Here is a 19,209-nt window from a genome sequence, read left to right as displayed (position 1 = left end):
GTCCCAGATGGTTTTGTGTCTACAGGGCCAGGACCCCCTGGTGCCTCATCTGTTTCTCCTCATTAGATCCCAAGAGTTGCTGTCAACATGGCCTTGAACTGAAGCCATCAAAGCAAACCTGCAGGTGGGCGGCTGCTGCACAGGGGTGCTCAGGCAGGGGGTTTGGTGGGGCTTCAAGCAGGGCATCGGCGGGACCTGGAGGCCCTGGGAATTGGCCCGGGCAGGGCATGGGAGTGGAATAGCAGATTCAGCAACTGCTAGGGACTGAGGTATATTAACAGAGCATGGGGTGGGGAACCTGGGGCTGGAAGAACCAGAGGCTGTGGGGCAGGACAGAGGGGCGGTGATGGGGCTGTGTGGGGCAGGCCGCCAGGGCTGCGAAAGCAGGGGCTGTGGGGCAGGACGGAGGGGCGGTGATGGGGCTGTGTGGGGCAGGGCAGGGCTGCGAAAGCAGGGGCTGTGGGGCAGGACGGAGGGGCAGTGATGGGGATGTGTGGGGCAGGGCAGGGCTGCGAAAGCAGGGGCTGTGGGGCAGGACGGAGGGGCGGTGATGGGGCTGTGTGGGGCAGGGCAGGGCTGCGAAAGCAGGGGCTGTGGGGCAGGACGGAGGGGCGGTGATGGGGCTGTGTGGGGCAGGGCAGGGCTGGGAGAGCAGGGGCTGTGGGGCAGGACGGAGGGGCGGTGATGGGGCTGTGTGGGGCAGGGCAGGGCTGCGAAAGCAGGGGCTGTGGGGCAGGACGGAGGGGCGGTGATGGGGCTGTGTGGGGCAGGCCAGGGCTGGGAGAGCAGGGGCTGTGGGGCAGGACAGACGCGCAGTGGTGGGGCTGTGTGGGGTGGGACAGAGGAGCATTCGTGCCGCCGATGGGGGGGAGCCCGGAGCTAGAAGAGCAGCGGCTGCAGTGGGGCCTGGGGACACCCCCGGGGCACAGCCCACCCCCCGCTCCTCTGGGGCGCCGCACTCCGCTGGGGAAGCCCTGGGGCCGGGCTGTCCCTTTAAGGGCCGCCCCCCAGGGGAGGCGCCTGGCGCTGCAGCCTCCCGGCTCTTCCTGGTCCAGGCGGCGCAGGCGGCCGGGGGCGCCCGAAGTTTGTGGCAGGCGGGGCCGGGGGCGCATGGCGCTGGTCACCGTCCGCAGGTCCCCGGCCGGCGGCGGCCCCGGCTCCCCCACCGACCGCAAGGTGAGTGCGCGCCCAGCCCCGCCGACGGGCCCCCTGGCCGGCCCCAGACGGGCTCCCTCCTCCCTCTGCTGCTCTCCCTGCCCAGCACCGCGCCGCCTCTGCCTCGCCTCTGCCTCGTCTGCGGGGCTGTCGGGGGAGGTGTGTGCAATGGTTAGAGCCCCGCAGCCCCGGGGGGTGCCCGGCTCGTGCAAGCCTGGCTGTGCCAGCAGTGGGCGCTGGGGGTGCGCCCCGTTCCCCAGGCTCTGCCAGCAGGGGGCCCTGGGGTGCGGGGGGTGCCCAGCTCCACAGCCTCTACCAGCAGGCGGAACTGGGGGTGTGGGGTGTACCTGACTCTGCAGGCTTTGCCAGCTGGGGGTGCAGGGTGTGCCCAGTTCACCAGGCGGTGCCAGCAGGGGAACTGGGGTTGGAGGTGCACCTGGCTCCCCAGGCCGTGCCAGCAGGGGCCGCTGGGGGTGCAGGGTGTGTGGAGCTCCCCAGGCTGTCAGCAGGGGTCATTGGGGCATGGGACGCACCTGGCTCCCTAGGCTCTGCCAGCAGGGGGCACTGGGGGTGCAGGGGGTGCCCTGCTCCCCAGGCTGTGCCAGGAGATGGTGCTGGGTATTCAGGGTGGGGGCAGCTTTTTCAGTCTCTGCCAATAGGGGGCGCTGCAGGGAGGGGATGGGGTGTTGCCTGCGCTGGGCTCCTGCCCCTGTGCCTCTGGCAGCAGCGGGTTCTGTAGTGCCCCTCTGAAGAGGGCTGCCTTACCCATGGGTCCCTAAGCTAGTGTCTGTGGCCAGCTGTAATCACCCTTGCGCAGCCCGCACTGCCCAGTGGTTTATCAGCCCCACTTCTGGCTTGTCATGAAGTTTCACAAACTGACACTTCCTTAGGAGGCTGCTTCCTCTCCAGCTAGTGTCTTGCAGGCTGCACAGTCACGCTGAGTGCAGTGGGCTCTGCACCCCAGGGCAACAGGGCCAGAAATCACACACACACGCCCCCCACCCTCTGCACTAGCACTGGGATTTGCACTCCCAATGCACCCCGCGGTACAACTGTGTGCTTGTGAGCGTCATGTCTGCTGCACCGGCTCTGCTGGGAGCTGCCGCTCAGGAAGGGCCGAAATGCTGTTAATTTTATTTTCCACACTAAAAAATGTCAGAGGAAATTGCTGCTGGGCTGCGAGCCCTGTTCCAGCTCCCAAGAGGGAACCAAAAGGCTGCAATATGCAACAAAGGCAGAGGCTAGGGATGGTCTCGTAAAGGGCTCTTGGCCCAGTGGAGGCCCCAGGTTGGTGGGTTGCGTCAGGTGAGGCCTGCCCCACATGGGCACCTTTCCCTGTTGCAGTGTCCCAGAAGGTGACTAACTCCAGCCAAGATCATGAAACTCCAGCTTCCTGTGCCAGCAGCTTTGACCTCACAGCCTGCAGGGCTCCACAGTTGCACCTCTTGGACACTGGGGGGCACTGCACTGAGGATGGGGGTTCTCTCCTCTACCCTCTGGGGGAGACAGGGGCTGCGATTTTCCTCCGACTCCGTGGTCAGTTCCATTTTAGATCAGGGCCCCTTTAGGTGACACAGTACAAAGCCTCCAGCTGAACCGAGAGCTCTGCTGCCGGGTGATCACTTGGCTGGCTCCTGTACAGACATCTGCGCATGCTAGGTGCCACCCAGTGCTACTGCTCAGCCATCTCCCCTGGGCCCTGCAGGGCCAGCTTTGGCCTTGTGGGGGGCCATACCCCACAGAGCCAAAGGCGCTGCCTCATCTTCATTCTGTGCTCTGGACCTGCCCAGCCTGTTCTGTAGTTTGGGGAATGGTACATCCTCATATCTGATCCCATCTCGGGTCCCTGGTCCACATGCTCACCCCATGCAGGAAAACAAGTTCTGCCTCCAGCCTGGGGCTGATCCATCTCTCTGTGGTTCTTTTGCAGGATGAAACTGTTTCCAGAAGGAGCCAGCTACAGCGACGGTGAAGGGCCATCCCTTGTAAACTATTCCCCTCACCCTGGAGCTAAAGGGGCATTGGTTCCCAACCCCAGCACTCCCGCCCACCTGCTCATGGTCCCTGGTGGGAGATGGGTTGCAGGCATCGGGGACCCCACCAGGAAGAGGCAAGGCCGGTGCACCGTGTTGTTTGAAAGGAGGAAGCGGTGCTGGGATTCCCACCCTGCCCTACTGCTGCTGGAGAGGAGAAGGGACTGTGCACCTTATCAGCCCCACAAGCATCCAGTCCTGCCCCCATGAATCATACCAGCCTTTGCACATGCTCAGAGACTCGGGGTGAAACTAATCTGCCCCTGGAGTTTTACCTCTGCCCCCTGTGGGTATTTGATTAGCAGCCCTGAAATTAATGAGGAGGTTGTTCAGTGGCCAAGCTCTGAGCAGCTGCTGAGGCACATGGGCTGCCTGCCTGCAGTTGGAAGATTGTGTTCGGTACCCAAAGTTCTCTTTTGGCATGGAAGCCAACATGCTCACGTCTGAGAGTGGGTCCCTCCCCCCTTCACAGGGTCCCGACTTCCCTTGTATGTGTTGGACGTTCCCCTGTTTCATGCCTCTGTCCCTTCCCCTGTCCCTCAGGCAGAGCTTCGTCATGGTCAAAGGGGCTGCCCTCCTCCTGCAGGAAGAAGAGAAGCTGGAGATGGTGCAGGAAGCGCCCCCCTCCCCGGACAAAACACAAAGCCAGCAGGAGCAGCACCTGCAGCTGATGATGGGGCTGCTGCGGCCAGAGGATGGCATCCGCCTGGTGAGATGGGACACGGCTGGCAGGAGGTGGCTTCAAGGAGAGACCAGATGGGGAATGATGGGGACAGTCGCCCCATCAGGTTGTCAAACCACATGGTCCATCCAGTCCTGGGTCAAGCCTTCCCTACACCACCCTCCCTGCCAGCCTGCCCCACAGGCCCATCCAATCCAGCATCCCCCCACCCCACATCAGCCCCACAGGCCCATCCAGGCCAACATCCCTGCCCCACCCCAACTCAGCCCCATGGCCGCATCCAATCCAGCATCCTCTCCCCCACACCTACACCAGATAACGCCCCCGCTCGGGTCTTTCCAGTCCAGCATCCTCCCCTTTCCCTCGACCAAGATCAGCCCCATGGGCCCATCCAGTCCAGTGCCCCTCCCCATCTCCAGATCAGCCTCATCAGCCTTCACCCCACCCCCACCACCCAGATCAGTCTCACAGGCCTATTCAGTCCAACAGCCCCACCACCTCCCAGGCTCCATTGCTGCAGGAACAGCCATCTCCTTGTACCCACAATGCATTGCTCTCACCCTGCCTCGTCCATTGAGGGGGCATAGGTCTCTAGCGAGTGGCCTGGGCAGGGAGGGGACATGCAGTTTGATACAGCCCCCGGAGTTCCATCTGTTTCCAGGCGCTGCTGCTTCACAGCGGAGTTGCTGAGCGGGGTTGCAGACTCACAGGCTGATGCCTGCTGCACCTCACGATTCCTAGAAGAATCCCATCTGTGTGCCAGCCTCCTGGAGGGTCACATGTTCCCCGGGGTTAGGCCATAGGCCCTGTCCAGAGCAGGCAGTGTAAAGGTTTCTCAGGAGTCAGGAGGTGGTCCAGGGACAGTGGAATCTGTGAGGGAATTTGAGCAGCCTTGTAATGACCAAGTGACTGGGTGTGAGCAGCCTGCTGGGAATGTAGTCATGTTTCAGGTCACTTGCAGGAGAGGGCCAACAATTCCCCACCTCCAGATGCTGGAAACGCTTGTATTCTTGTGATGGACTCCGCTTCTGATTCCATGGGGCAGGGGCAGAAGCTGGAGATGGATGGGTTTGATCCGGGAGGTCAAAGGGAAGCAACAGGGTTTATACTGTAGGTGGGGAGGGAAAGACAGAGGGTGGGGCTCACCCCCCCAGGTTTTTCCCTGCACTCCTCCTGCCCCTCCCATAGCCCCATTACTCCTTCCCCTCCCTCTCCCCACTGTGGCTGCCTCTCCCCATCACAATTACACTGGCCCAGTCCCTGCAGCCCCCCTCCACAGTCCTGTAGCTCAGGGCTGCAGCCAGGCCATGGCCCGAACATTATTCATTGTTTGTGATTCCAGGCCTGGTCCCTCCCCATCGGCCCTGGTGCTGGCCCAGCCTGACAGGAGAATTATTAACCACTCCAGTGCATGGGCTGACCTACAGGGCACAGGATCTCAGGCCAGGCTGGGCGGGTGGATATGGGCAGTGCAGGCAACTCCCACTCACTGGTGTGCCAGCGCCTCCTGCTGGGGAGGGCGGGGATGGGCAGTATGGCTCCTCCCCCTCCTGGTGTCCTAGCAACCACTGCTGGAGAGGGTGGGGCTGGGGAGTACAGGCTCCTCCCGGTCCTGGCATCCTAGCAACCACTGCTGGGGATGGTGGGGGTGGACAGTGCAGGTTCCTCTCCCTCCTGGTGTCCTAGCATCCCTTGCTGGGGAGGGCAGGGCAGGGCTGGGCAGTGCAGGCCCTTCCCCTCCTTGATGTGACTGCCCCTGCTGCTCGGCAGGGGCAGGGACAGCTGTGGGGACTCTGTCTCCGGAGTGGGGGGAGGGGATCCCTGCCTGTGGAATCTCATTTCTGAGCAGCCAGTTCCCCATTTATGGCTGAAGGGCTCTTGCTTCCTGGGCTGGCAGCCAGGGCCAGCTGCACAGGCCAGCCCAGGGGACTCTGCAGGGAGCTTCCCAGGGTCGCCCTTGCTTGTGAGGTTGGGTCACTCTGGGGAGGGCAGAGCTGGGCCCCCAGGGGTCCCCCAGCCCTGAGAGCTGAGTGGGGATCGCTGCAGCCCAGCCACACACTGACCTTAGGACAGAGCAGAGACCCCCACACAGAGCTCTGCTGCTGGGATGGAAACTGTTCCCCGGCCTTGTCCTTCCCATCAGGAGGCACAGGGCCTGCAGGGCTCAGCCCTGCCCTCCCCAGCAGGGGGCGCCGGGACATTGCAAAGGAGGAGCCTGTTCTGCTCAGCCCTGCAGCCCCTGCCATTGCCAGCAGGGGGCGCTTGGCGAACAAGGAGTGGGCGGAGCCTGCAGGGCCCAGCCCCGCCTTCCCCAGCAGGGGGTGCTCTGGCGCTGGGGCACGGGAGAGGCCAGCCTCACTGTGGCTCTGGCTTTGCCTCCAGGCTGTGCGTTTGGAGTCGACCCGGCCCCACCGGATCCGGTACCTCCTGTTTGTGTCGACGGACAAGACGGAGGGCAAGAACGAGACGGTGCTCCTGGGCGTGGACTTCCCTGAAGAGGGGTGAGGAGGTGGGGGTGGGGGGTGAGAAGGGCAGCGAGGGACGGAGCAGGGCGGGGGGTGCGTGGGGAGCAGAGAGAAAAGGGGTGTTGAGGGGAGGGTAGCTCTGAGCCGGCTCCTCCTCCTCTTCTGCTCATGCCCTGCGACCTGCCGGAGGAGCTGCCTGCACCCTCTGCCCTCAGCACCAGCGTGGCCAAGCTCTTTGCTGCGCTCCTGTGCTGCTCCCATAGCACCAGAGCGGGGCCTTGGGTGGGCACAGGGAGCCGTAGTCTGTGGGTTATTGTTCTGAGGCTGTAACTTCCCACGTCCCGATGAGGACGTCCGCACTCACCCCGCCCTGCCACGCGCCCTGACCCCCCTCTCTCCCTTAGCTCGGACAGGTGCACCTTGGGGATGGTGCTGCCCCTCTGGAGCGACACCCAGGTCTTCCTCGACGGGGATGGGTAAGAGCCCCTGCTACTCCCCTGGGCAGATCCCCGGGGGTGCGGGGAGAGGGAAATTTTGCTCTGTGTCTAATTGTGCTTGCCTTTCACCTGTCACATGCCCCACACGGTGCCCCCAGCAAGAGCTCACGCTGCCCCCTGCTGCACAGAGAGGGGAATACAGGCTCCAGACTCATTGACTGACCACACCCTGGCACACAGCTCCTCGCATCGTCCTTGGCTATTTCCCCCAGCCAGCCACGGCCCACAAGAGGTGCTCAGGGGTCTGTGAGCTCTGCAGGAGCAGCTGCATCTGAAGTGACCTTCACCAGCCCCAATCAGCCATGAGCAATGGTACCAGCATGCTTTTTGATGTTGGAAACTGACAGGCCCTCCTTAGGTTTCAGAGTCAACATCATAAACTGACACTCATGTGGGATAACCTCTCTGAGCTGCTGCTGTGAGTTGCCTGCAGACTAGCAGGCACTGTGATGATCTGAGAAGCAATGATATTTGGTTCCTGTGTAGGGCTTTTCATCGGTAGATCTCAAAACACTGTGTAAAGGTTAGCATCATTAGTGCCATTTTATAGATGAGAAAACTGAGGTGCGGAGAGGGGAAGTGACTTGCTTGAGATCAGCCAGCGGCCAAGTTGGGAATAGAAACCTGGTCTGAGTCCTAGGCCATTGATCTACCCACTAGGCCTCACAGATGACCTTAATCAGGAGACATTTATTAAAGGGAACTGCTACAGGCTTCTGCCTCCCAGCTTTGTTTATCGGGGTCCTCACCCTACATGGAGCTTCTTTGCGCTCATTGCAACCTCAGGTGATTGCATGATGCATTGCAAGGCCTGGATATGTTACTTTTTCTAACTGGAAGCTGAATGCCTGTGTGGGGAGGGGCTTCTCAAATGGGAGGCTTTGTCTGAGGACGGAGCATCGGGGAATATCAATACAGTCTCCTCACCCTGCAAATGGCTTATGTGGATCAGGGATGCTGGTGCAGAGAAAGCCCAGCTTGACTCTTAGATCCTGGTTGTTGCAACCTGCCCCCTCTCTGCTTTTGTGTGTGTAGCCTGCAGGGAGCTGCTGGCCTGGTACTGTGCTTTCATGGCACCTCTCTATCCAGATCTGTGTCTGAGGAGTGAATGTCCTTCTCCCTTTCTGCATGCAGCCACCTCTCCCTGCCCTAACCCCTGTGAAATCCCAGCCTTGTTCTCTGTGTTTCTAGGGGCTTCAGTGTGACATCCTGGGGACAGACACGCATCTTCAAGCCCATCTCCGTGCAGACCATGTGGTGAGTGAGCCCTGCACTGCCAGTCAAGTACAGCTGGTGGCAGGGGTGGGATTACGCAGGGGATGGAATATCACTCTGGCTGGGACCCACCAGAGCAGACCCAGCCCTTTCCTCATTCTCATCTGGCCCACGGGCTGCTCATGTTCAACTCATCTGCTGCAGAATGGAGTGGGATAGAGGCTCAGAGCCTTCCCTGCGAGGTGGGGGTAAGTTGGTGACCTCCCCCTGCAATGAGAGATGGAGGCGAAGCCCCGAGCTGCTGCTCATCCCTCCCCGCACCTAGTGGGTGAGTTGGACATGTGTGACCTGCCACTTATTTTTCCAGGGAGCTAATGGCTCTGATACATAAAAGGTTCCCAGCCCCCGCACTAGGGACAGGGTTGAGGGACAGAGTGGGGGATGTGGGATTTGACCTGGAGTTCAAGCTCTCCAGTTGTTTCCCCCACCCCAGCCCTGGGGCTTGCAAAGCAAGGGATATCTGTGGGGATAGCGCCAGGGAGGAGGTGTCATGGCTGCAGACGGCGGAGGGATACCTGCAGGGATTGCTCTGAGTGGGTAAGATGTGGAAACCCTGGGAGGTGGAGGGATATCTGAGGGATTGCCCTGGGGGACGTGATGCGGCCATGGCTGCGTGGCTGTCTCCCTGCTTATGCATCCCTCCACCAAAGCCTCCAGTCGATGAAACAGGGACTGTGACGGTCAAGTAGTCCTAGTCCAGGTGCCCAGTTCCCAGGCGCATGCCAAGCAGTGGGGTTGGGTCGGGTCCCAAGTGGGGAGTTCTGCCTTTCAGTAGGGGCCTGTGCCTTGCACTTGTGTCTCCGATCCGACATCCGACGGCCTGCCCGCCTGCTTGCTGCCCTCCTCAGGTCGGTGCTGCAGGTGCTGCACAAGGTGTGCAATGAAGCCGTCGACAACAACCACTTCCCCGGGGGCAGCGCCCTGGGCTGGGCTGAGTGGTACCAGCGCAGCATCACCTCAGACCAGAGCTGCATCAATGAGTGGCTGGCCATGTCCGACCTGGAATCTGTGCGGCCTGACTCCCCTGCTCTCTTCTCCGACCGGTCGGTACCAGGCCGGGGGCACCGTGAGTGGGGAGGGGCAGGCTTTGAGCAGTACCATGGTGGCGCCCCCCAAGTTTCACTCAGTGAACCTCACATGTACCCCTACCCCTGGGGGCTGCCCACGCCTCGGCCACCAGTGGGAGCTGGATGGGGCAGGGCTTCAGTGCTGGATGATGATTGGCTGGAAGAAAGCTCCCACCCGTTGCTTGAGCATTGGGTTTGAATTCTCCCTAGAGTCCACAAATTGGTTGGACCTAAGCCAAACCATTGCAAAAGGGCGGGGTCTGGGAGGTAGGGGTGGAGTCTGGGAGTGAGGGGTGGAGGCCACAGGCAGAATCAGGGAGCCCTGTGGGCTTTGACACCCCTCCTGTTTCTGTGCTTTAGGCCAACAGAGCGGGAGCGGATGGAGCGGATGATCCGGGCCAAATTGCGTGAGCTGATGGCCACGGCTGATCTGGAGAGCATCACTTCCAAGGAGGTGGGATGCGAAGCGGGGGAGGAATGGAGGGAGAGGAAGCAGGTGGGGAAGTCAATGGGGTGTGTGGCATGGGGGTGGAGGATGGTGATGGATGTGCGCTTGTGGGAAAGCAGCCTTGGGAAGTGATTGTCGAGGGGCAGGGGAGGGAAAGAAGGGCCGGCTGTATGAGCCCAGGACAGTGGGAGTGACCAGCCTCTCCCTTGGGCCGAGCATCGTCCCTCTGGTCCCCTGGCAGATCCGCACGGCGCTGGAGCACCGCACCAGCTGCTGCCTGAAGGAGTACAAGGAGTTCATCGACAATGAGATGCTGCTCATCATGGCCCAGATGGACCGTCCCTCCAGGATCTTCGACCACCTGTACCTAGTGAGGAGCTGACGGGGGAGGGAGCAGGGCAGGAGGTCTGATTTGGGGGAGTTTCTGGCTACCCTATTCCCAGCCTCTGCCAGCAGGGCATGCTGCAGATGGTGGGGGGCTCTTGACTACGCCAGTCCCAGCCTCTGCCAGCAGGGGTGCTCTTGTAGACTAGACGTAGCCCCCCCGGGGTTGGACTGCCCTTGAGAAGGCGCTAAGGGAGCTGTTGCAGTCACTGCTGGGTTTTCCCGTCCATCCGTTCACTGTGGTGTCCCCCTCTCTGCCTGTGTCTAGGGCTCCGAGTGGAACGCAGCCAACCTGGAGGAGCTGCAGCGCAACAGGTGCGTGCTCCAGCCCTGGGGGCGGGTTGGGGTAAGATGCCCCCCGGTCTGTGTTGACCCAGGGCATCTTTCCCTCGCCCGGCACTGGCCAGACCGGGTAGAGAGGTCAGTGAGTCTGCTGCTGCCCCAGGCTGGGGTCTGTCCTTGCAGCTGCCCTGCCCGGGGAGCAGACTGAAAGACTAGGGCCCACGTGCTGGGGGATGGGCATCCTGAAGGGACCCTCTCCCTGCCTGCCTCTTGCTCTCCACGTTGGGAGGGCTGTCTGAGCTGAGTTCATACCCAGCGTGCGCTCCCTAGCTGCCCTGTTGGGTGCTCCTAGAGGGGGCAGTTACAGGGCAGGGCAGCTGGCCTCCGAGGACAGGGGCAGGTACTGGGAAGGGAGTGTTTTAGGGCGCAGTAGCAGTGGGGAGCTCCCAGCACCTCCCTGACTCCTCCTCTGCATCAGAATCAGCCACATCCTCAACGTGACCCGGGAAATCGACAACTTCTTCCCGGCGCTTTTCACCTACATGAACGTGCGGCTCTACGACGAAGAGGCCTCTCAGCTGCTGCCCTACTGGAAGGAGACCTATCACTTCATCTCTGCTGTCCGGTGAGTGGGTGGGCTCGGGGGAGGGGTCGCACGTGGGCTGGGAGCTGGGCCCATCGCACACCCCTGCGGAGAGCTGTTGCCCTCTCAGAACCGTACAGCCAGGTCTCTGCCCCTGGAGCTCCGTGAGATCCCAAGGCAGTAGTAGTAACTGGTCCCGTGTCCTCGCTCTAGCTGCCCTGTGGGCTGCAGCTTCTCTAGGAAGACGTAATCCGTCTCTCCTGCAGTGGGTATCACAACAGGTGCGAACGCAGGGGTTCGGGGGACACGCCCTGTGGCAGGGTGGGGCCAGGAGAGGGGAGGCAGGAGTAAAAAGAGAGCTGAGACGGAGCTGGCAACCAACGGAGGAACAGCTGAGGAGTAGGGCCACCCTAAACCAATCAGGGCCAGCTGCTCCTACTCAGGGGCTACCTTTATAAGCTCTTCTGCACGCAGGGCAAGGGGGTGGTGGTGAAGGAGAGTTTGGGAGACGAGTGAGGAGAAGGAAGGAGACTGAGAGAAACACCTGGGGCTACGAAAGAGGAGCGGAGCCTCAGCGACCCAGGGGGCTGTGCTGCCCCAACCCAGGGAGGGCCTGGAGCCTCACCAGAGACTTGGAGGAGCTGGTCAGGTGAAGGAGCCAAACTAAGGAGGAGACTGGCTGCCATGACTACCACTCGAGGGAGGGGATACCAGGGAGAAGCGTCTGGGGGAAGTGGCCCAGGGAGAGAAGCTGCAGGGGCCAGGGCGAAGTAAGTCAGCCCTCATGGGTAGCGGCTGTCCAGGGTCCCTGGGCCAGAACCCGGAGCGAGTGGGTGGGGACTGGGTTCCCCCCCATACTGCCTCCTGCTCCAACAAGGGTAACGTGGTGTATACGGTGGGGCCAGTGGACTAAACAGAGGACCTGGGGCCCAGGAATGAGACTGACCACACCACAGCCCGAAGACATGCGTGGGAAGGATCCTGGGTCACGTGTGGGCACTGGAACAGGAGGACATCACGGCGGTAATCGTCAGAGCTGATCATTCCGAAACCTCACCCAGGACCTGGCCACATCTCTTATCTCCCACGGGACGGATGGGACACGGGATGGGGACAGAGCAGCGTTCAAGTCTTTGCTTCGGCTCTGCACATTCACATCTGGGGCTGTTTCTCAGGCGCCACTTGGTCCCGTTGTCACCCATCTTTGTGAAGTGCTTGTCAGAGCGTGATGGAGCCTTAATTTTCGGTGGTATTTTTGGGAGCTCTGCGTGTGCCTCAGTTTCCTCCGCAGCTTGTGTAGCTCCCCGGTGGGGGGGCGGGAGGACTAAGTGTGTTGTCAAGGAAGGCTGAGACCTACTTTTGTGTGTGTTCCTCCATCCGTGTCCCCGAGCTGTCAGAGTGGACTGAATGGCTTCTTGCAAAGGGCTGGCAGAGGCTGACCTGTGACAGTGGACCAGCTGAGAAGACGATGCAAGGCCCGCTTAGCAGGATCTAGCAGCCATGGATGCCAGACGGCTGAGCATTTCCATACCTCTCCAGAATGAAGCTGAGCGGAGAGCCCAGCTTCAGAACAAAGTGAGGTGGGGGGCCTGGGGATGGCTACTGGGAGAAGCCTGTAGCTCCCACCCAAGAGATGGGGAAGGACGTCAGAGAGCGTGTAAACCTGGGAGTGGAGCAGGCTCCAGCTTGCCTGGGAGGCAGGCTGACCACAAACAACCAGGCTTCAACCCTCCTTAGTCTGTGCCAGCCTAAGGCCTTGCTCAGCTGAACTGTAGCTAACAAACCTGACCATTCTGATGCTGCCTGTCGGTGTCACTGCAAATGCTTTGGGTGGTGCGTTAATCCCAGAGGTGTGGACAGGTCTCGACCAGGAGGTCTCTCTCAGCTGGACTCTCTGAACAGAGCTCCCATTGTGCAGCCGGAGGGCTGGAGACCTGGAGATTCAGTCTCGGGAGGTGGGGAGGGCACATAGCTTCCCCGTGCAGGAAGATTACAGGAGCCTGGCTTCTCAACAGTAGTCCTCCAAGAGACGGTTCCAAGTCTGGGATGTTGCACCGCCCTGATAGCTCCACAACGCAGGGTTTTCATTCGAGGTCGTGCTCAGCAAAAGTGGTTCTGAAGGTACCAAGTTTTCCACCTTCATTGATGCATTCTGTCGCTTGTTACTCTGGAGCCTGCCTCAGTGGTATTTGGGGCCAGGGATTTTCAGAAGCAAAGCTCTCTGGGGACTTCAGCTGGTTGGATGGCAGAATGTACCCAGGTGGTGGGCATCTGGGATCATGCCCCTCTTTTGGGGTCTGCTGACAGTATCCCACCTCACCTCAGGATTGGTTGAGTTCAGTAACAGTTTTGTGTCACTGGCTCCTACAGGACCAAAGGGGGCTCTTTACTCCACAGATGAGTTAGACAGGGCTGGTGTATTTGGGGGCAGCTGCTCCCCTTTTTAGGTGAGCCAGTTGAAGTATGCAATTCCTGCAGTTCACTTTTTCAGCTTCTCTGTTTTGCCCTTTGAGAGTCACTGCCCTGTCTCCCATGACCTCTGGCCATTCCCAGAGCTCAAGGACCATTCCAGCCCATGACACGTTAGCTTGTCCTGACAGTGTTTCCAGTGGAAGACGTACGCTGGTGTCTTGTTAGGCATGGGCATTCAGGATCCATGAGCAATGGTGTTCTCCAGGTACACTCCAAGAGCCTCTTAGACCTACTTTTGGTCTCTCTGATTGGATAGAGATGCAATGATCTGCCTGAATGAATCTTCCCACATCTGGGATTCTGGCTGGTCGTTTGTGTAGGCATAAACCAGAGAAGGCGTCACCATGGAACCTCAGGCTCAGCTGTGTTCCACTGAGCATCATGTCAACTTTTTTGCCCATGCAGCGCGACAGCAAACCACCATTTTTCAAGCAGGGAGATGACCTGGGCTGTCTTGCTACTTCAGTGAAAGCACGTGGTAGTTCACGAGGTTTTAAGAAGCACACAGCAGGAGCATAAGCTCTGCGGTTTTGCAGGCTTCAAAGCAATCATCGGTGTATTGAGTTGGAGCTACACCTTGGCCGAAAGCAGGTGGCCATCCGTCCGCCGGCCTACTGCTGGCGCTATTCTGTCTGCTGTGATTGGTACCTCCCTCTCCTCGGGTAAGCAGGATAAGGTTATTGGGCAGTAACATTACACAGTGTAGAATCTTTATGAGGTGTGAGCAGTGCTACCACTTTGGCGTGTCTCCGCGGCCTGGGTACCTGCATTGTCCCCATCCAGGAATCGAAGGATTTAAGCAGCTGCTTCTGTGCTCCTGCCCTATTCATTTGATCTCCCAGGCTCCAGCTGCCTCTCCACTCCAGCATCTTTGTGGCCACGTCAGCTCCCCGGCATGGGAGCTGCTCATTGCACACTTTGCTGTCTCCTGCTCGACTGGTTCCCTTCGGCCGCAGCTGCGAGGGCCGGTTGGCGGGTGGCAGTGTGTTGGTGTGTGATCGCAGCAGTGAGTGTTGGTTGTAATTGATCAGGGTCAGTGAATGGGGGGCTTATGCTTTTTGCTGTCATGGCGTATGGTTGTTGCCAAAGGTATCCAGGTCAGACAGGTGAGGCTATTTCCTGTATTGATGGCTTGTGTCTTCTGACAACCCTGGCACAGATATTTTCCGATGTTGCTGGGACACTTCCTGGGGTACCCTGGGATGGGCAGCACCTATCCCCACTGGCCCCTAGCATGAGCGAACCTTGTCCGTGCCTGCCCAGAGATCAGCTCTCTGACTCCACCCACAACACAGCTGCTGCCCTCCGAGGTTGTGCAGACCCTGCTGCCCTGCAGGTTAGTGACGCATATGCTTCAATCCCCTGTGCCATGGGACGCTCACCCACCCCCTGCACCATGGGACGCTCACAGTATATACAGATCTAGTCTTTGGGATCAGGCTTTATGGGTTCCCACCTTACACATCAGCTCACACTCATCAGATATGTTTACAGGGAAAACAAGGATAAGGTTATTGAACGAAGAGCAGAGATTAAAATACAGCAAGTGGGTCAAAGTGACTGATTGCCTTTAAAATCATAACACACCTTCTAGAGCTTAGATGTTGTCCAGTCCCCGTGGGCTTAGCTCCCGCAGAGTTTAGTGAACAGTCAGGCCACCTGTGACTCTGTATGACAACTCACCTGACAGCTTGCCACCAAGGTGAAGGAATATTGGTGTCTGTCTGCGTTCTCCCCACATGCCAGACTAATTCTTTGATCTTAGTCAGAACTTGACTTCCTTTCTTGTGTATTGTCACTAGTGTGGATCTTTTCTAATCCTTAGGTGCCTTCCCTTCTTTCCATGCTATATTGCGTAGTTTGATATATTTCCTGAATCATAATACACAAGAAAGAAAGTGCAAGAACTACAGAACAATTACCCTAATGAATCATCTAGGCCACATGCTGTTGATGATACTGATGGTGCGACTGAGATTGCAGATAGAAAAATGTCTAGCAGACAAGCAAGCGGGTTCAGGAAAGAGAAGATATTGGCACTAAGATTGATAGCGGAGGAAGCTTGATGGAAAAAACAAGAATATGGACACTGGCTTCGTCGATTTTTCAGAAGACATTGGACTGTATAGATCAGAAGGTGACTTGGGCGGTGTTGGAGTTGTATGAAGTGGATAGCAGACTGATACAGTTGTTGAAGAATGTCAACAACAATACAGAGGAAGCAGTGAGAACATGCAGGGAGTTGGGAAGTTGGTTTAGAACGAGTAGAAATTCAAGACGAGGAGATCTGATATAGCTGAGTATCTTCATCACGCATCTACACAGAGCGATGGACAAGATCAAGGAAGAAGTAGAAGGGATATCTGCATGGAAAAAGATTTAACAACCTGAGGTTCATGGATGATATAGTTATCACTGAGGCAGATGAGAAGCTAGCGAAAATGGTGCAGGTGTTAAACAAGGATGGGAAGCAGCACAGAGTGATTATGAATGTTGATAAAACAAAAACAGTGGTATTTGGAGATAAGGAAATAGGAAGGAAGATCAGTGTAGATGGGATGGAACTAGAGAACATAGAGAAGTTCACGTATCTGGGGAGCAACATAACGTATGATCTAGACTGTAAGAGGGAAATAGCGACTAGAATAGAGGAAGCAAGAGCAAGTGTGAAGGCGATGGATAAGATCTGGAAAAGCAAAGCTATTAGCTTAGGAATGAAGTTGAGCGTCTTGAAAACGTGCGTATTCAGCAGCATGTTGTATGGATGTGAGACATGGGTGGTAACAAAAGATTCAAAAGGATGAATATTGGCGTTCAAGAGTTGTTACAGAAAGATCCTGCGAATAGGATGGATGCAGAAGGGCACCAACGAGGAATTGTATAGGAAGATACAGCCGAAAGAGAACCTGCTGCAGAAGATTATACAATGCTGTTCAGGCATATCTGCAGAATGAACATTGTATAATGAACAAAAAAATCAAGACCCTGGGATTCGGCATAATGGATGGTTGGAACAGGAGAGGCAGACCCCACAGAGAATGGGGTAGATGATGTAGTAGATTGGTGCAGAGCTAGTCTACAGAAACTAAGCTGTTCCGCACTGGACAGGGAAAGACATAAGGATATAGTGAGCTAGGCATCGGATGCCATGGTTGATGATGATAATGAGAACCTGACTTGCTGTATCTTCTGGCAGGGCCCAGGACTCGCGGGTGCTGGTGCATTGCAAGATGGGTGTAAGCCGCTCAGCCTCCACAGTGATTGCCTATGCCATGAAGGAGTACGGCTGGACGCTGGAGCAGGCCTATCGGCATGTGCGGGAGAGACGTCCCATAGTGCATCCCAACCCCAGTTTCATGAGGCAGCTGGAGTTCTACCAGGGCATCCTGGATGCCAGGTAATTGCAAGGAGGAGAAGGGGCCTGCACTGCCGAGCCCTGCCCCCAGCAGGGGCTGCTGTGACAACAGGGAGGGGGAGGAGCCTGGGCTGCTTAGCTCTGCCCCCAGAAGGGGTTGCTGTGACAACAGAGGGGGTGGGAGAGACTGTACTGCCCTGCCCTGTCCTGCCCCCCCACAGGGGTTGCTGTGACAAGTGAGGGGGAGGAGCCTGGACTGCCTAGCCCTGCCCCCACAGGGGTTGCTGTGACAACAGTGAGGGGGAGGAGCCTGGACTGCCTAGCCCTGCCCCCAGAAGGGGTTGCTGTGACAACAGGGAGGGGGAGGAGACTGCACTGCCCAGCCCCACCCACCACTAGGGGTGCCCTGACCACCCAGTGCCTCACGGTCAGCTGAGTGTGTCTCTGCACAGCCGGCACAGCAGCCTGTGGGAGCAGAAGGCAGGAGACAACCAGTGGGAGGACACGGTGAACGGGAGTGACACTGGCAGCGACGAATCGGAGAGCGAGGAGAGCCTGTGCCAGGAGAGGCTGAGTTCGGAGGAGGAGCGAGGCCAGCAGGAGGAGCCAGTCACAACACCCCAGTATTGTTTCCGGCCCCTGCGGGAGCCCCCCGAGGAGCCAGCCCAGCCCCAGGCCCCAGAACGGGGCAGGGGGCCCTGGATCTCCCTGCAGGAGGCGGAGGAGCCAGGGGGCTCAGACGACTCGGGGGCGGAGGAGGTCCGGGGACACCTGGCCGTACTGCAGGTGCCAGAGATGCCCAGAACGCCCCGGGACAGGCGCATCAACCTCTATGCTGTGATGAGGAGCATCAGTGAGATGGACAGCCCTGACGCCCCTTCCCCGCTGGGGGGTCCTGCTGAGGGGGAGGTAAGGGGCACCGCCGGGGGCAAGGAAGAAGCTGGGGAGATCCAGGGCTGTAGGGCAGAGCCATGCGGCAGGAGGAAGGGCCCAGGGCGCGGAGAGAGGGATTGGAGTCAGCAGAGAGCAGGCCCGAGTCTATCCATGCTCTGAGCGTGTCAGTTCTCTGATTGGCCCCTCTCCTCTTCCCTGCAGGTATTTGCTGCCTCAGGATATGAGTCCCCTGGGGAGCGCCCAGCCGCAGAGCCTGCAGCCCCACCTTCACCCCCACAGGAGCAGGAAGTACCGGAGGCAGCAGGACCAGGCCCCCCTGCTGAGCAGCACCCAGAGGGGGCCCCAACAGCCCAGACAGGCAGGCGGCGGGGCCGCCAGCGCAGCCGCCAGCTCCCCCGGAGCCACGCCCAGCCATGCAAGCAGATCTCCTTCCGCCCCGCACCTGGCAAGATGCACAAGGGCGTGCAACAGAGGGAGGACCCTGCCCCCAAAGCCCGGGCTCCCCATGCCCGCCGTGCTGTGGAGCACCGCCACTCTGTGGCCCAGCTCATGGACGCCGCCCTGGTGCTCAGCCGCACCAGGGAGTTCGAGGAGCGCCTGGGGGCTGCTGGCCAGGAAAGGCCCCCAAGGGAGCAGCCTGTTAGCCCCCCGACCCCATCGCAGGAGCCCCAGCCTGGGGGAGGCGCCTTCCCCGCCTCCCGAGCCAGGAGGGTGGTGCGGCAGGCCAGCGTGGACATGGAGCCTGGCTCGGGGTGAGACTCCACCCTGTCGCCCTGCCTCCGACTGGGGCGCCATCCACAGAGCACCAGGTACTGCCAGCTGCCCTGGGCCAGTGTTTGTGGGGGCATCAGTGCCAATTGCCCTTGGGGGCAGAGCCTGAGTGCTGCTGCCAATGGAAGAGCTGGACTTGCTGGGGAGGGGCCAGCCTCTCCCTCCCAGTATGCGGGATCTGGAGGAGGGGTGGGGCGCACCCCCCCCCCCCCCGGGGATCGCTCTCTGATCCCGTCATACTGCCCTGAGGCTCCTGCCCTGCAGCTGAGCAGCTATCACCAGAGGAGGATGAGGCTCATGAGGCCCTCGCCCGCCCCCCACACTGGCTCTTTGCTTCTGTGCCACTGCGGACTGCTTTGGTCAGCTGGGTGAAGGGGTGCTGACCCCCTCACTGTGACTGAGGAGAGAGGGGATACTGAGGGGTTACCCCCTCCCCCCACCCTGCGCACATGGCACCACAGCATTGATCTCTGTGCCAGCCTCACTCTGCCTGGGAATAAAGAGATCATTCACTTTGTAGTTGGCTCTGGGCTCATCCCTCCCCAGGGGACCACCTCTGGGCAGTAGCCCCAGGGAATGAGGGAAAGGTGCTGGCGGAACAGCCCTCAGATCCCTAATGCCCCATAGATCTCTGCTAGTCCATTTCCTCTCTGTCCCCTGGGGACAGAGAGGCTCGGGGGCTTTTCCTCAGATAACACTTAAAGCAATTTACGCAGGTGGGGGCAAGTTCCAAAGGGGGAAAACTGAGGCACTGCAGGCAGGACGGCCATGCTCTGCCATGCCTGGGGTGAGAACACTGGCCCCCGATTTGTGTTTTCTTGCCAGTTAGCTCTGTGCTGCTCCAGA

General features: G+C 59.3%; 1 protein-coding gene across 2 annotated transcripts; it reads left to right on the top strand.

Annotated features, from left to right (window-relative positions):
* Window positions 1–1,044: 1,044 nt before the first annotated feature.
* On the top strand, window positions 1,045–18,882 carry SSH3 (slingshot protein phosphatase 3). 2 transcript variants are annotated; one of them, XM_074998069.1, is made up of 14 exons: window positions 1,045–1,176; window positions 3,086–3,123; window positions 3,732–3,897; window positions 6,253–6,371; window positions 6,740–6,811; window positions 8,024–8,089; window positions 8,956–9,150; window positions 9,535–9,628; window positions 9,864–9,992; window positions 10,275–10,321; window positions 10,767–10,913; window positions 16,540–16,740; window positions 17,151–17,607; window positions 17,794–18,882. In XM_074998069.1, exons 1-14 carry the CDS (start codon window positions 1,111–1,113, stop codon window positions 18,346–18,348), a joined length of 2,352 nt encoding a protein of 783 aa, XP_074854170.1. In that variant the 5' UTR covers window positions 1,045–1,110; the 3' UTR covers window positions 18,349–18,882. The 2 variants fall into 2 exon arrangements, with proteins under 2 accessions (XP_074854170.1, XP_074854171.1); XM_074998070.1 differs by lacking the exon at window positions 1,045–1,176 and having other exon boundaries at window positions 3,118–3,140.
* Window positions 18,883–19,209: the final 327 nt, after the last annotated feature.

This window comes from Carettochelys insculpta, chromosome 6 (assembly GCF_033958435.1).
Source record: "Carettochelys insculpta isolate YL-2023 chromosome 6, ASM3395843v1, whole genome shotgun sequence".
Lineage (NCBI taxonomy): Eukaryota > Metazoa > Chordata > Testudines > Carettochelyidae > Carettochelys > Carettochelys insculpta.
Note: the sequence above shows the minus strand (reverse complement) of the source record. Positions and strands in the feature narration are given on the sequence as shown.

Coding starts and splice junctions, on each gene's coding strand:
- SSH3 (XM_074998069.1), top strand. CDS start 1,111: ATGGCGCTGGTCACCGTCCGCAGGTCCCCGGCCGGCGGCGGCCCCGGC. Junction 3,124..3,731: donor AGGAGCCAGCTACAGCGACG/GTGAAGGGCCAT, acceptor CCTGTCCCTCAG/GCAGAGCTTCGTCATGGTCA. Junction 10,322..10,766: donor GAGGAGCTGCAGCGCAACAG/GTGCGTGCTCCA, acceptor CCTCTGCATCAG/AATCAGCCACATCCTCAACG.